A 15,092-nucleotide genomic window follows, 5' to 3' on the forward strand; every position below is an offset into this window, starting at 1 on the left:
CCAAAAGTTACCCAGCCCCCATATCAATTAGATGCAGAACAGAGGGTAGTTGTGGCAGCATTATAACTTAAATGATCTAGAAAACAATCCATTCCTTCCCAGCCCGCAGACCTGGGCTGGGGCCACCTTTGTCGCCCCAGAAGGGGAAAGTGGCAGGGCATGCCTCTGGCCATCTGGGGACTCAAGAGGCAGGGTGGAGCTGAATTCCTTAAAAGGCAGCTCCACCCCCTGGCCCTTCCATGGTCGCCTCATACTCGGCGCACCCTCCTGCCCTGTAGCAGTGCGGGTTTTGCCAGTCATTGGTTGCCAGGTAGGAATTTCTTTCCCCTTTCCCCCTATTGGCCGTTGGGGAGAGGTGTTTTTTCGCCTACCTTGCACTGCTTGCAGGGGTCGTGGTAATTGGTTCAAGGTGGAGCTCTGAATAGGTTGTTAGTGGCAGAATAAAGTTCGGGAAAAGTCAGCAGGCCGGTGAGCTCTTTTGGCATATCCCCATTGGTCAGGAGCAGCTGGCTGCTTCACAGCGCAGTTGTGAGGACAGGTGCCTGGTGGGGAGCCCCTGGACAAGTCAGTCCTCGTCCTGTTTCATGGCTGGGTGGTGGAGCTTTAAGGGGGGGACCACTTTGCCTGGTTGGCCAGGTCCCAGCCAGGCACATGGATGGCCCACACCCAGGGCAGTGGGGCTCGCCCAGACAGGTCAGGGTGGAGGTCCAGGGGTGACCCCAGGGCCTGACCTGTACTGCTAGTTAGGCCCTTGCCGTGTTAGAGGGGGGACAATCCAAGATTAAGGAGAAGAATCCTGAGCAGCCCACCTGTCTCAAAAACTACAATGCCTGTCTTTCTATATATAGGAAACTTCACTGCACTCGGAACTACATACATTTGAATTTGTTCCTGTCTTTCATTCTAAGAGCAATCTCTGTTTTAGTCAAGGATGAGATCCTCTATTCCAACACCAGCACAGATGAATGCCCAGAGGAATCACCATCTCTGGTAAGGAAATAAATAGCTGTTAAAGATTTCTCCTCTTCTGTTTCACGGGGGTGGTGGAACACTGTATTGATAATAGACTGCATAAAGTCTGGTGTGGCTTATGAGATAGGGCCTAGGTACACAAGTCAGGTGGAGCTAGCAGGTAACAGCAAAAGTCTGTGAGCTGCCAAAGAAGAGAACCAACCAGAATCCAAAGCACAAGAGGGAATTTGGCTAGACCGTCAGGGATGTAGAGAAGGTTGGTAGATGCCAAGAGAATATAGGACAGGTGCTAGGTGAAGATTCCAGGAAGCCAACTAGAGTTCAGTGGAATCTGGATGCAGAGGAGTTAGCCGTGTTAGTCTGTAGTAGCAAAATCAAAAAGAGTCCAGTAGCACCTTTAAGACTAACCAACTTTATTGTAGCATAAGCTTTCAAGAATCACAGTTCTCTTTGTCAGATGCATGGAGAGCAAGAAAAAACAATCTGGGAAAATCTGTGGAATCTGGGAAACTGAAAGGAAAACACTGAGGAATTGAGCTTGCCAAAAAGAGGGGATGGTCCACTAAATAGGAATAGAAACTTGGAATTGAACTGAAAAAGCTCTGAATTCCATCACCATTATTCTGTGGCATGAGGCAAACCACCACCTCAGTGCCACATTTGAAAAATGAAAGTAATAATGACCTTTTTAAACAGAATTTAGAAGATGATACAATTGTAAAGTGCTTTCTGAATTAAAGGTTTGTAATAAATATACAGTGATAAACTGAAGTAGATAGTTAGAGAGTGGAAGTTGTGATTGAGGAAGGTGAGCTGTCCAAATTGTCTAAACTGGCCTCCTAGCATTGACTGTTCCCCACCCCCGATTCTGCATCTATTTGAAACCAGCCACCCTGTCCCACGGGTTTGTTTGGGCTGAACGGGTGGTACAATACAAGTGTGGCTGTTTTTAGTATTGTATTGTTATTTGCTGATTTTATGTTTTATGCTGCCGATTTTAATATTGTATATTTTATATATTGTGATGTGTTCTGAGCCCACTTGTGGAAAGAGCAGAATATGAATTTAATTAAATAAATAAATGATAAATAAATGAGTGAATAAACCAAAAAAAACCTTGTTGACGTAGCATAACAGTATTCAGTTAAGAGATTAAATAGTACTGTATAGTATGCCAGCTGCACAAAAATATTGTTTCTTGGAGATGCACTATTTCTTCTGCCTTGATCGGTAGGATCCATGAAACATTTCTGCACTGATGGGAAGCAGCTATTCTTGATTGCTTGATCAACCTCCCACAAATAAGCCCCGTGTCAGTGATTTTGGGAACTGACATTACTTTTTAGGTTCAAGGGTATTAATTTAGAAAGGAGTTACATTTTTTCCTGGCTAATTTAGGAAGGGATTCTGCGCGTTCTCTGACTGCAACTTTTATCCTGACTGTTGGTATCACTTTAGATAAACCAGTATAAACCAACATGTTGCAGTCTGGCCCAGGTAATGTCAGTCCTGCATTGAGGAGCTGCTTTTGTTTGAGCCATGTGACCGTTAGAAGGTATGTTCAGAGTGGGCGCATTCCTCAGCGCAATTTTTTGCTGCGATTACAACGGCTCTGGAATAAGCTCGCTTTAACATATGACGACAGCAGATTCTGTAAACTGAATTACTTCTGGCTAATTGGTGGCCCTGAATATTATCTGCCTACTTGAGATTAGCCTCATTGGTGGCAGCATGTTTAGTTTTTATTGTTAGTTCCCCCCCCCCCCCCGCCCAGAATATATTTACCTTGAAAGACCCACAGGGCATTTGGGACATAGACATAAAATAACAATAGACTCTGCTGCAGTTTTAAGAGACAATACCAAAGACATCATTCTAAATGGACTCTGAGAGGCACTTGCCGTTAGTTTTAATTTACTCTTTTTAAAAAAAAATGCATATTGAATCTGGTCCAAGCAATAGGGGGAAAAAGGCCCTTTGAGGCTTTCAATAGAAAAGTTCATTGAAGGAGAAGCCTCATATGTCAGAACTTGTATCGATCAAAAAAAGAGTTTTCAACAAAGGAAGCCATTTACTGTGTTATAGTGATTTCTTTTGCAAAAATGTTTCATCCTCGGTTTGTAACTTTCCAGGTCGGCTGCAAGGCTAGCTTGGTATTTTTCCAGTACTGTGTAATGGCCAACTTTTATTGGCTCTTAGTTGAAGGACTTTATCTCCACATCCTCCTCATGGTCATATTCTCTCCTAACAGACACTTCACCATATATCTCCTTGTTGGATGGGGTAAGAAGACCCAGTACATTTTTCTCTGTGTTCCCCACTGTGCATTATTTGGGGTCTTTGTTATCAGCCATGCATCATGGCCTACCAGGGTGCTGTTTTTGCTCTCTTGGGAGTCAACAATCCAGAAAATGTATCACATTCCGTGTGGGTGACACTTTGCATATAGTGGAATGTTCAGATTGTTGGGCAAGCTGCCCAGAAGGGGTAGAGAACTCCTAGAGGAATTGTGCGCACAACGTTCTAAAGATAGGAGAGTCTTCATGCAAGCTGAGGACTTATCCAGGACTGGGATAGTGGACAGGGCCTGTAAATCAGAGATACAACACGTGCCTTTACATGCAGAAGGGCCCAGATCCAACCTTTGGAACCTCTAGTTAAAGGATCTCCCATTACAGGGCAGGACTCAGACTGCCAATTAACAGATACTGTACTGGACATGATAGATCTTGAGATATTTATGCGCAAGCAAAGTGAACAACAGCGTAGGGCCTCAAAGCTCTCGTAAAATGACTAAATTACCCTTTTTTTTGGTAATGCTGTGGGGCTTCGTAAATTTGACATAGCTTAGGACCTCAGTATGTCTTAATCTAGCGCTGGATAGACCAATGGTCTGTCTTCCCGTAAACAAGATTCATATGTTCAGTGTAGCTGCGGTTGGCTCCAAGGAAGATGCAAGACCTGGTATGGAAAACTGGTGGAGGGATATGAAGTCCTAGTGAAAGAAGAGATGCAGTAGAATCTTCCTCTCCCGTCTCAGCAACTTACATTCAGCATCGTATCCACTGCCTACTGTATGTTTTCACACACAACAGCATCCTTCTGCTGCTAACTCCTTACCGGAAACAAAGAAGGGGCAGCCCCGGTGCAAACGCAAGCGAAAGGAAAAAGAAAACTGAAGCCTCAAAATAAAGAACACACAATGAAAAATATATAAAAAATGTAAATGTAATAGACAGAAAAGTATCTTAAATAGTGTGTTGTGAATAAAAGTCAAAGTATATATACATGAACTACAAACAAGCCAATAAATACAAATCAGGTAAACACAACAGGTGCTCACAGGCACCAAAAAGGGTTAATACCAGTATAAGGGTACACGCAGGCACTTCCTCACAAGTATACCAAAACAAATACAAGGTACAACCAATATCAGGGTGCATGCAGGCGCTCACATAAATAAGAACAAGGTGGGGTGGCAGAAACAACACACACACACCCCAAATGAAAACGACTATAATGTCCAAGTAAGTGCAGTATGAAGAATGTAGAGGATGATAGAAATCTGATGTCCGACGTCCAGTCAGACTTCATATGCCACGCCTACGGGTTGAGATCTTATATGCTGGCAAATCCCGTAGGTGTGGCATATGAAGTCTGACTGGACGTCGGACATCAGATTTCCATCATCCTCTACATTCTTCATACTGCACTTACTTGGACATTATAGCCGTTTTCATTTGGGGGGGGTGTTGTTTCTGCCACCCCGCCTTATTTATGTGAGTGCCTGCGTGCACCTTGATATTGGTTGTACCTTGTATTTGTTTTGGTATACTTGTGAGGAAGTGCCTGTGTGTACCCTTATACTGGTATTAACCCTTTCTGGTGCCTGTGAGCACCTGTTGTGTTTACCTGATTTGTATTTATTGGCTTGTTTGTAGTTCATGTATATATACTTTGACTTTTATTCACAACACACTATTTAAGATACTTTTCTATCTATTACATTTACATTTTTTATATATTTTTCATTGTGTGTTCTTTATTTTGAGGCTTCGGTTTTCTTTTTTCCTTTCGCTAACTCCTTACCAGCATGTAAACATCCAGTATCCCCTGTATAATGAAAGGGAGCCCACATTCTCCACTGTTACTTAAATGGAGCATATCTGCTAGTAGTTGATGAAGGAAGACTGCTGTGGGTTTTCCCTGGGACGTGGTTAGGTAAACCAGGTGACATTTGGCAGAGAATGCAGTCTCTGCTGAATGTCTAAAAAGTAGCACCGCTAAGGAGCTGTTGGAAGAGGAGAAATTGTCAAAGAAGAGATGCTTACAATGCTGTCCTAAGCAGAGTTACATACTTCTAAGTCCATTGAAGTCAATGGGCATAGAAGGGTGTAACTCTTCTTAGGACAGCACTGTTAATCTACCAATTCTGTCTCCTGTGCTCCCCTTCCCCAGCTGTCTCCCTCCCATGACTGAAAATCGCATGCTTCATTTTAAGTTGGTCTGCCATTCTTGCAGTTCTTATACACTACAGTGTATATTGCGATGTTAACATGATACATTATGCAAACATGATTCCACACATTCTTCTCCCCCCCCCCCATTCTGTCTTTTTCCAGGAGTCCCTACAGTGTTCATCATCATGTGGACAATATTTAGGATCTACTTCGAAGACACGGGGTAAGTACTAAACAAGGAGCAAATTTCAAAATTTTGTTATGAACAGGTCTTTTTTGAGATTGTCCCAGACCCAAGGTTACCAACTCTTGGAATTTTAGCATTATTTGAAATATAAAAATGTGTCTGAAACCACTTTCTGGAGCAGTGAGTTTGGGGAGAGAGAACGGCAGGTAACTGAGCCATGATCTTCCAGCATTCAGTATTGGTTGCTGTCTATTGAACACTGTACTGTAGACTAAAACTAATCTGTAACTTTGGAAGAATTCATTGCTCAATGTAAAACATTGTCTACATTTATAATGAATGGGAAACCCCTTTTCTGTGTGAAACAGAAAGAAATGAACTGATGATTTGCGGATTTGATTTGTAAGAAGATAAATTTGGGGAAATTTAAACAAAAGGGGGAGATATATGGAAATGGTTAAATATTTCTATTAGTAAGACTACAAGTATATTATTTGTAACGATGTATGTTTTGTAGAGAAAACTGAAAATGGTTCAATATATAAGTATTTTCTTTTACTTTTTTTTTTACTTTTTCCCTTTTGCTGTTTTTTGTTTTTCTTCTTTTCCCCTTAATGATATTTTAATCTTTTCACACGGTCCACTTGCATGAAATTGTACGAGAGGGGCCTTCAGAGGAATAAACATCAGCGTTTGGAGTTTCTGCTCCTGGTGCTAACACCATAACCTTAAGATCACACTTGCCAAACTTTCCAGCAGAAGAACCCTTTAATAGATTTTACAGGAGGAAATGCTAAAAGCAATGGCTGTATGTGTGATATTTTAATTTTATCCTTTCCTGATTTTTTTTCCATTTTCACTAGACTTTAATGTACACTCTTGAATTGTAAGACAGAGCACCAATGTTTATCTGATGTATTTATTTACTGTAGACTCTTTCAGGACAATTAAGACTAACATTTTTTACCCCACCATCTCTTTTTGTAGCTGCTGGGATACCAATGAGCACAGTGGCCCTTGGTGGGTTATAAAATTACCAATCCTAATTTCCATTGTAGTAAGTAAATTCAACATTGCATATGACTTATTTTCATGCAGCAGCTTTCCACAGTAGTTCTTGGCTTGTCACTTTTACACCCTGTCTGTATGCTTGCATTAATCTAGGCAAAAGTGTATCGTTTTCGTTCATTATTTGGTAACTTCCTGTATAAATTTGCCTTTCGGCTCAAGGATAATAGTACCAGCTAATAAGAACTGTAATATAATAGTATAATAGCAGTATATAATAGCTTGTATACTGCTCTGCTAGACAGATTAGTGGCAGACAAGGTTAGTGTGGTTGTTATTCCTACAAGGCGGCTGGCGCTGAGAGGAGTGGCTTCCCCAAAGCCACCTGGAACACCTAAGGCAGATGGCAGTGTAATATCAGTTTTAAAAAATGACAAGTTAAAGCAACAAAACTCATTCTCACAAAATGAGAGGGTTTTTTAAAAGCTATTCCTTGTCAGACTGAAGTGGTGCTGTCCACACATTGGCTTATCACATCAACTGCTGCTAGTGCGAACTTGTCGTTGTAGTTGGCCTCAACTTGTGGCAAAATTGCCAGAAGGTGTTAACTCCTAATTCACTGCCGCCTCATAATAAAAACTTTCAGTATTAACAGCAGAACTGGATGTGATTTTGCCTGACTAATTTTTGTTTTTACAGAATGCAACGGGGGCGGTGGGCGGGGACAAAGAGAAAGTGGAGTTGCTGAAACCCCACTTTCCTATTCTGCTCTTTTCCCATCAAAATCACCGCTCCCAAGTTGCTTTTACCCCCACTGGGGAATATTTGTGGTTGCCTGTAAGTTTTCCTCAGCTGCTCAGAGGTGACAATCTTTGGTGGGGAACTGGTGTCTTTCTTTAGTACAATTTGATGAACGTGTAGCTATTTTTGAGGCCAGATCACCAGTCTCTTATAACATCTAGAAGTCACAAATAAATGTTAAATTCTATCCCTCTTTACTTTTAATTGGATAATGAATTACTCGCTGAGTTGTGTGAGGCTGTATTTATATGGCTACTCATTGTTCTTTGGTAATATTATCATACCGTCAATCCATTTTTATCCCACCTTTCCTCCAAGTTGCATTCATGGGTCTTTTGCTGCATTTTGCCCTCACAACAAACCTGTGAGATGGATTAGGCTGACGGAGAGTAACTAGCTCAAGATCACTGAATGAGTTTGATAGTTGGTTAGCAATTGGAACCCAGGTCTCACAAGTTCTAGTCTGACCTTCTAACCTCCCCAACATACTGAGTCATTTACTTCTGATGCTGCAAACATTTCTCAGCATCAGCATATTAGAAACACTTTGCAATCGCATTTTGGCCTCAGACTCCTTCTTGGCAAGCTTTGACATTTCATGCTGTTCACATTTTATAGCCTTCCCTGATCTTTTTAATTGATGATGGCCTGTACCAGACTGTTCCCTGGGAGCACTACCAGAGCTTTTCTTATTCCTTGTTTCCATGAATATGCCATTTTGGTTTGGCATAATTTTGAACTGAAACCTGCACAGGGTTTCGACATACCTGATGTTACAAACTATTAATTTCTTCCTTATGTATTTACCCTGCCTTTTGTTCCCCAAGGTGGCTTTCAGTAGATTCAAAATAAATCCAAAGCCATCGTAATAAAACAGTTCCATAACAACAGACTTCCAAAGCCAGTCCTTAAAAGCCGGTCATGGTGTTTGCCAGTGCAACATATTCCACTTTCGTGACCTGTGTGTCCTCTCCAAAGTCTTGCTGTAAACAGCAAGGTTAAATTCCATTTTCCTCTACTGTCATGTGGGAAGCTTTCTATAGTCACTGACTTGTCAGAGATCATTTGGAAATTTTAATTTGGCTTAGTCCATCTCTTAGGAATGTTTAATAGAAATAACACAGTAATCTTATCAAAACACTCAGTGGTTTTTACCCTTTTTTAAGCTTCTCTGGCACTGCAGCAACCTATCTTCCTGTTCTTCTGTTTAGAAATTATCCATAACTTTCTGTTTTCCTCTCTGGAATTAGAGCAGGAACATTGTTGTAATGGAACATTTTTAAAAATGTAAAGTTACTCCCTCACCAAATTAACAATGCATTAAAATTAGACATAGTGGTACAGGAAAGGGCCATATACTATCTTTTCCCTGATTGCAGGTATCTGGTGGAATAAAAATGTTTTAACAACTTTCCTAAAACCTTACAAGGAAGTAGCCTTGCACTGAGGGATGCTTTCCTGAGTAGAGGTTCAACAGCCTCAAAGGCCCTGATCCAAGAGGTGATGGTGAGCGGTGTAATGAGATAAAGGTAAAGGTAGTCCCCTGTGCAAGCACCGAGTCATTACTGACCCACGGGGGGACGTCGTATCTCGACATTTCCTTGGCAGACTTTTGTTACGGGGTGGTTTGCCATTGCCTTCCCCAGTCATCTACACTTTACCCCCAGGAAACTGGGGACTCGTTTTACCGACCTCGAAAGGATGGAAGGCTAAGTTAAGCTTGAGCCGGCTACCTGAACCTGGCTAGGGGTGTGCAGGAGGGGGTTGATTTGGGCTTAAGGTATTTTGGAAATACCTTAATTCGGGTAGTTTACCCAAATCGGAAACCTGAAGTGCACAGCCCTAAACCTGGCTTCCGCCAGGATCGAACTCAGGTGGTGAGCAGAGCTTGGGCTGCAGTACTGCAGCTTACCACTCTGCGCCACAGGGCTCCTAGGTGCTGAGAGGACAGATCCCCTATCAGTATAGCTGTTTTCTCCACCAAATGAACTATTAGACAATATTACTGTCATAGTGTAAAGAGGCAAGTGCTATTGGTTCTTCTGAGGGTCTTTGATTTTATTTTTTATCAATGAAGCACGCTTTCCTTGGTAACACAACCCTAATGAGATGCCTTATGAATAAAGATAGCACATGCGTTGGTCTAAGGAGGCTGAACTTTTACTACATTATTTACTGAAATATTTACTATATGATTAATACCATAGGAAGTTTTCAAATCCCATTCATAAAAAACAAAGCATGGTATCGCGGAGCTGATTGGTGGGTGGCGTGTAAGCAGAACTGCTAATCCACAATGCTGTTTTTTTTGTAGGTGAATTTTATACTCTTCATTAGCATTATAAGAATTTTACTACAGAAGTTGAGATCGCCAGATGTTGGAGGCAATGACCAGTCCCAGTACAAGTGAGTAGGGTTGCCAGCACCAGCTTGGGAAGTTTGGGGAGTGGAGCCTGGAGAACGCAGGATTTGAGGAGGGGAGGAACCTTAGCAGGGTATAAAGCCATAGAGTCCACCCTCCCAAGCAACCATTTTCTCCAGGGGAACTGGTCTCTGTCATCTGGAGATCAGTTTTAATTCCAGGAGATCTCCAGGCTGCACCTGGAGGTTGTAACTCTTCAAGTGAATGAAGCTCTATGGGGTCCCTAATATGGCGTACAGCGGTCAGTGTTTGTTGGCAAACAGGGGTCTGTGGGAGCTCAGCTGAGCTCTAATTCTTCCTGGTTGTTTTTCAGGAGACTTGCAAAATCAACATTGCTGCTTATTCCACTGTTTGGAGTTCACTACATGGTGTTTGCGGTCTTTCCTATCCGCATTTCCCATAATTATCAAATCATTTTTGAATTATGTCTGGGATCATTTCAGGTAACTTATAAGCCTTCTTATGTTCAATGTATTGTCGAAGGCTTTCACGGCCGGAGAACGATGGTTGTTGTAGGTTTTCCGGGCTGTATTGCCATGGTCTTGGCATTGTAGTTCCTGACGTTTCGCCAGCAGCTGTGGCTGGCATCTTCAGAGGTGTAGCACCAAAAGACTTTTGGTGCTACACCTCTGAAGATGCCAGCCACAGCTGCTGGCGAAACGTCAGGAACTACAATGCCAAGACCACGGCAATACAGCCCGGAAAACCCACAACAACCATCTTCTTATGTTCAATTTTTTAAAAAAATTCAATCCTGTTTATTGTTTTAACTTACTCGTATCTCCTACTTGCAGGGCCTCGTTGTTGCAGTCCTCTATTGTTTTCTGAACAGTGAAGTAAGTTCACATTTACCCTCTTGTGATAATTACTTACAGAAGTAATAAAAACAAGGACTGTGTTTGACCACCCAAAGCTATCCAGGACACTGATCTGAAGGATCGGTATGAAATATAGTCTGCCCAGTTAGTCACCTTCCTGATGAAGTTTGTTGTATTTGTAGCCCTGTCAAAATCTCTGCCTAGATATTAAGAAGCATAGTTGCACCCTATTGACCTTATTCTGTAGTATCTGGCAACATTGATCACAAAATGCTCACAAGATGATTCTGGCTCCTGTTGGATTTTCCTAGAACTGCTCTTGCATTATTTTACTAATTCTTAATAGGGAGGTTCTAGAGATGGAGGTACATATGTACCTACGAAGCTGGTTTATGCTGAATCAGACCACTGGTCCATCAAGGTCAATATTGTCTACAACGCAGACTGCCAGCAGCTCTCCATATTCTCAGGCAAAGGTTTTTGACATCACCTGCTGCCTGATCCTTTTAACTGGAGATACCGGGGATTGAACCTGGGACCTTTCGCATGCCAAGCAGATGCTGTACCATTGAGCCACAGCTGCCTCCTCGAAGGGTGATAGGGGATTGCTTGTCATTATTTAATTAATCTATTCATCCTATTTGATGTATGTTCAATTCGGGTCCAATTTGTGCCACTGCAGCTAAAGCAGCAGTTCATAGGAATTTCCCACCCCTTTCCTTGATGCTTTCCCATGATGCCAAGTAGTGATGGCAAGTGGAAGGTCACCAGCACAGTGGCTGCTCTTTTTGGTTGAGAGGTCGGATCCCCTATCAGTATAGCTATTTTCTCCAGAAAATGAACTATTAGACAATATTACTATCATGATGTAAAGAGGCAAGTGCTATTGGTTCTTCTGAGGGTCCTTGATTTTATTTTTTATCAATGAAGCACACTTTCCTTGGTAACACAACCCTAATAATTTTCTTGCTTGCTTGCTTTGTTTCCATTTAGGTACAGGGTGAACTGAAAAGAAAATGGCGGAGCTGGTGTTTGAACCAAAGAATGGGTCGAGATTACAAGCTTCACAGCTCTTCCATTTCTCGAAATGGCTCAGAAAGCATCTCGCAATTGCATCGTAATTCAGCAACACAGTTTTCTCTTCAGACAGAAACCTCAGTGATATAAGCCATGCGTGTGCCAGCTCAAGATTAGACAATGGATTTCTGTGTATAGCTCAGTCAATGTGATATTTTCTAAAATGTAGAGTTTGTACTCTGTTTTGTCTATATGTCAGGACCTGGGGGTGGCCTGGTGCTGTGAAAGATAGCTTTTTTTCAGACTAGTACTTGTTTTAGTGCCAAGATTCATGCCCAGAATGTACAAAATCATGTCTATAATGAATTTGCATTGGTTGCCCTTCATTTAGAGGTGATTGACACCTATCAATTCCAATCTGAAAATAATCGGAGTTTCCTGGATTTTTTTCTTCCAAAGGTCCACTGAACACCTTACCAGATGTTTCAGACTCCAGATTTTTTCTGGACCATGTCTGCCTAGGATCCCACCAGACTGAGCCAAACACTGCTAAGCCTGGGCCTTGCCTCTGTGGTGATACCAGGTCATGTTACCATTGCATGCCAGGTCAGATCCTGGGTAATGGTTGCTGTTTCCTGAATGCAATGAGCAGCCTTACTGGCTGTGGGACTTAGTCAGGCAAGGCCCATGAAAGTCAGAATATGAAGGCACTTTTAAAGCTGGTGAAGTCTCGGAAGCGAAAGAGGTGGACTGTGGTCAGATTTCACTGCTTTGAGGACAGTTCCTCTGTCATTCCGCCTGTCTCATTTTTAATCCACCCTTTCTAAAAGGTGTTTGTTCCCTGCCCACATTTTATCCTCACAATAATCTTGCGAAGCGGGTTAGGCTGAAAAAATGATTGAGCTATAGTTGTAGTGCCTGACTGGGGGATGTAAAACCACCCCCTCCCCATTTTAGGGCTCAACTAGATACTCCTGGCTGCTTCCTTATCATGCAGCAAGCATCATCCGTCACCTCCAGTGGTGCTGGGGCTCCTGTCTCCCATCCTGTGCCACTTCCAAGCCTCAACCAGGAGTAGGCGACCTGGGTCTCCACCCAGACAGAGTACCATGAGGTAGGCTTTCAGGATTGGGACCCCCAGAGTGTTTTGGAAAGAAGAAAATCCCTGCCTTAAAGTGGTGGCAGCATCTCCGTGGTGGGTATGGGGATGCCATCATATTGTCTTGAGTCCCAAGTCTGACTCTCTAATCACTATACCAAATTGGCTTCCTGCTTGACACTCCCCATAACAACTGATAGCAGCAAAAAAAAAAGCAAAATATTTTAGTAAATATATGCATATTTGTTTAAATATATAAATTAGTTGTGTTATTAACACAGAATTTTTATCAATTTTTTGTGCAGAATATACATATCCTTGTTCATATCATACATTGAATGAACCACTGTTTCTCTGTAACTGTAGGATGTTTATATCCTTGTTATAATTTTCATTGCATTTCTAATGTACAGAGTACTTTGCCATCTTGACTTGACTTCTGAACAGTTTAGTGCCTTTGGTTTCTCTTACTCCCATTTTACAAAGAGAAAACTGAGTCTGGGAATCAATAATTTAATCACACACAATGAATCTGTAGCAGAGACAGGACTTGGGGCATAAGCCAAACAGAGAAAGAGCAAATTTCAGTGGAACAGAAAATACTCTATGAAAGAATGTTCGTAGAAACAAATTATGCCATTGTCTAACCATCCAAAAAGCGATCCATCAGAATATATGAGACAAATACGATCGAATAACATCAAAAATTGCATACTGTTAAATAGTATCAAAACCTATCGGAACTCTTAAGTGACAAAATGATAGATCTGGAGGGTTGTGGAAACAAAAACACAATCCAGTCATTCCAGCTAAAAATAGTCCAAATGCAAAAATACTGATCTAGGACCTTATGGAACAATGTCATTTCAGGATGTTCATCATAGTAAGAAGCAACAGTCCAGTCCTAGGATATACAATACCTTTTGCAACAGAGGCCAGTCCTATGATAAGCTTCAAATAAATTCCTCCTTAATATATGGAAAACTGAATGTTCAGACACGTGGCCTTTTACAAACTCCTTGAAACAATCTTTGCTTACTCAGGAAAATGTCTTTGTAAGGTTTAGCAATCTTGTTGGTCTCCTTAATTCATATAGTAACTAATTCCCAAATGCAAAGGTTTTCCAGTTACCAAACTGAAAATACTAACTTTCTGCCCCAAATATATACTATAGTGAGGGGGGAGGGGAGAACATTCGTAGCTCATCTTTCATATCCTTGTCTTTGAGAGACAGTTTTCTTGCCACAGAAAGGGATTTAATGAAGTAGATATTCTACACTTTCTCTTTATTTCATGTATTATTAGATCAGTAATTGGCAAAAAACCCATTAGAGAGATCAATATTGGTATTATCATCTGCATATATATCTGATGGAAAAACAGAGGTGGTTGCTTGCATAAGGCTATATAATGTGAGAGTTGAACTGAGGTACTTCTGGATTGGAGCTTGCCTAGATGTAAAGCTGACATGACAATCATGGATCTCTGTCAGTCAGTAAAAGGTAAATTGTGTGTGTGCATGAGTTGGATTGGGGCCATATAGGAAAGGGACGGGGGATTTGCCTTTTCAATCTCTGCTCAGTTTCACTCATTGGAATAGCGCTCCCTGTGCTTTTATTAGCATTTTAAAGAAAGCAAGTTTTTAAATGTCCCCTCTAAAAAAAAATACTAATAGTGCAGTTGGGGCGAGGGGGGCCTGTTCCAATTAGCAAAAACCAAGTGGAGTTGAATCCCCTCTTCACATACTGCATGACCCCAGGCTTAATATGGGGCGCACATGTACACCATGAGATTAATCTCATCTGATTTGACCCTCAGCCACTACAGTTTGCTTGTTCTGTGCAGAATTACTATCCATTACCACTAAATAGAGTCTGTAACAAAAAAACATGTCTGGGATTTTAAGGACCAAGAGAATGGCTAGAAGTCAGACTGAAGTATTGAGTCTCACATTTGGAAAGAAAGGAACAATTCTGGTTCGCATTCATAGAGTTCTTGAGATTTTTTTATTTGACAGAAAATGCTTTAAACCTCTCTCATTCTTTATATTTAGATTTATTTATTTTTTGCATTTGCTACATGCACCAAATTGTGTTTTGAGGTTTATTTGATTTTTTTTTTAAGGAGAGAAGGAAAAGCATTGTACCTAACAATGGAATGAAAAAATAAAGATGAAATACCAAGGGAGGGGGCTGTTCTCGGTAGTGTCTGAGAACAGCGCTTTTCTGTACAGAAGAGTGCTTGAATATCTGCATCCTACGGACAGGAGATGAACTCTCTAAACCAGTTCTTCGCAACATAGGAAAAC

At 41.5% G+C, this 15,092-nt stretch overlaps 1 protein-coding gene across 1 annotated transcript in view; it reads left to right on the top strand.

Moving 5' to 3' along the window:
* The window catches only part of VIPR2 (vasoactive intestinal peptide receptor 2), a 71,279-nt gene extending 57,084 nt beyond the window's left edge, over positions 1-14,195 (top strand). Inside the window, exons 6-13 of the mRNA XM_054992143.1 lie at positions 849-990; positions 3,105-3,255; positions 5,595-5,655; positions 6,607-6,676; positions 9,743-9,834; positions 10,164-10,293; positions 10,645-10,686; positions 11,662-14,195. Coding sequence (XP_054848118.1) covers positions 849-990; positions 3,105-3,255; positions 5,595-5,655; positions 6,607-6,676; positions 9,743-9,834; positions 10,164-10,293; positions 10,645-10,686; positions 11,662-11,835 — 862 coding nt within the window. The 3' untranslated portion in view covers positions 11,836-14,195. The remainder of the gene's footprint in view (positions 1-848; positions 991-3,104; positions 3,256-5,594; positions 5,656-6,606; positions 6,677-9,742; positions 9,835-10,163; positions 10,294-10,644; positions 10,687-11,661) is intronic.
* The last annotated feature ends 897 nt before the right edge of the window (positions 14,196-15,092 follow it).

The sequence above is a fragment of the Eublepharis macularius genome, chromosome 11 (genome assembly GCF_028583425.1).
Source record: "Eublepharis macularius isolate TG4126 chromosome 11, MPM_Emac_v1.0, whole genome shotgun sequence".
NCBI classification, from domain to species: Eukaryota; Metazoa; Chordata; class Lepidosauria; order Squamata; family Eublepharidae; genus Eublepharis; species Eublepharis macularius.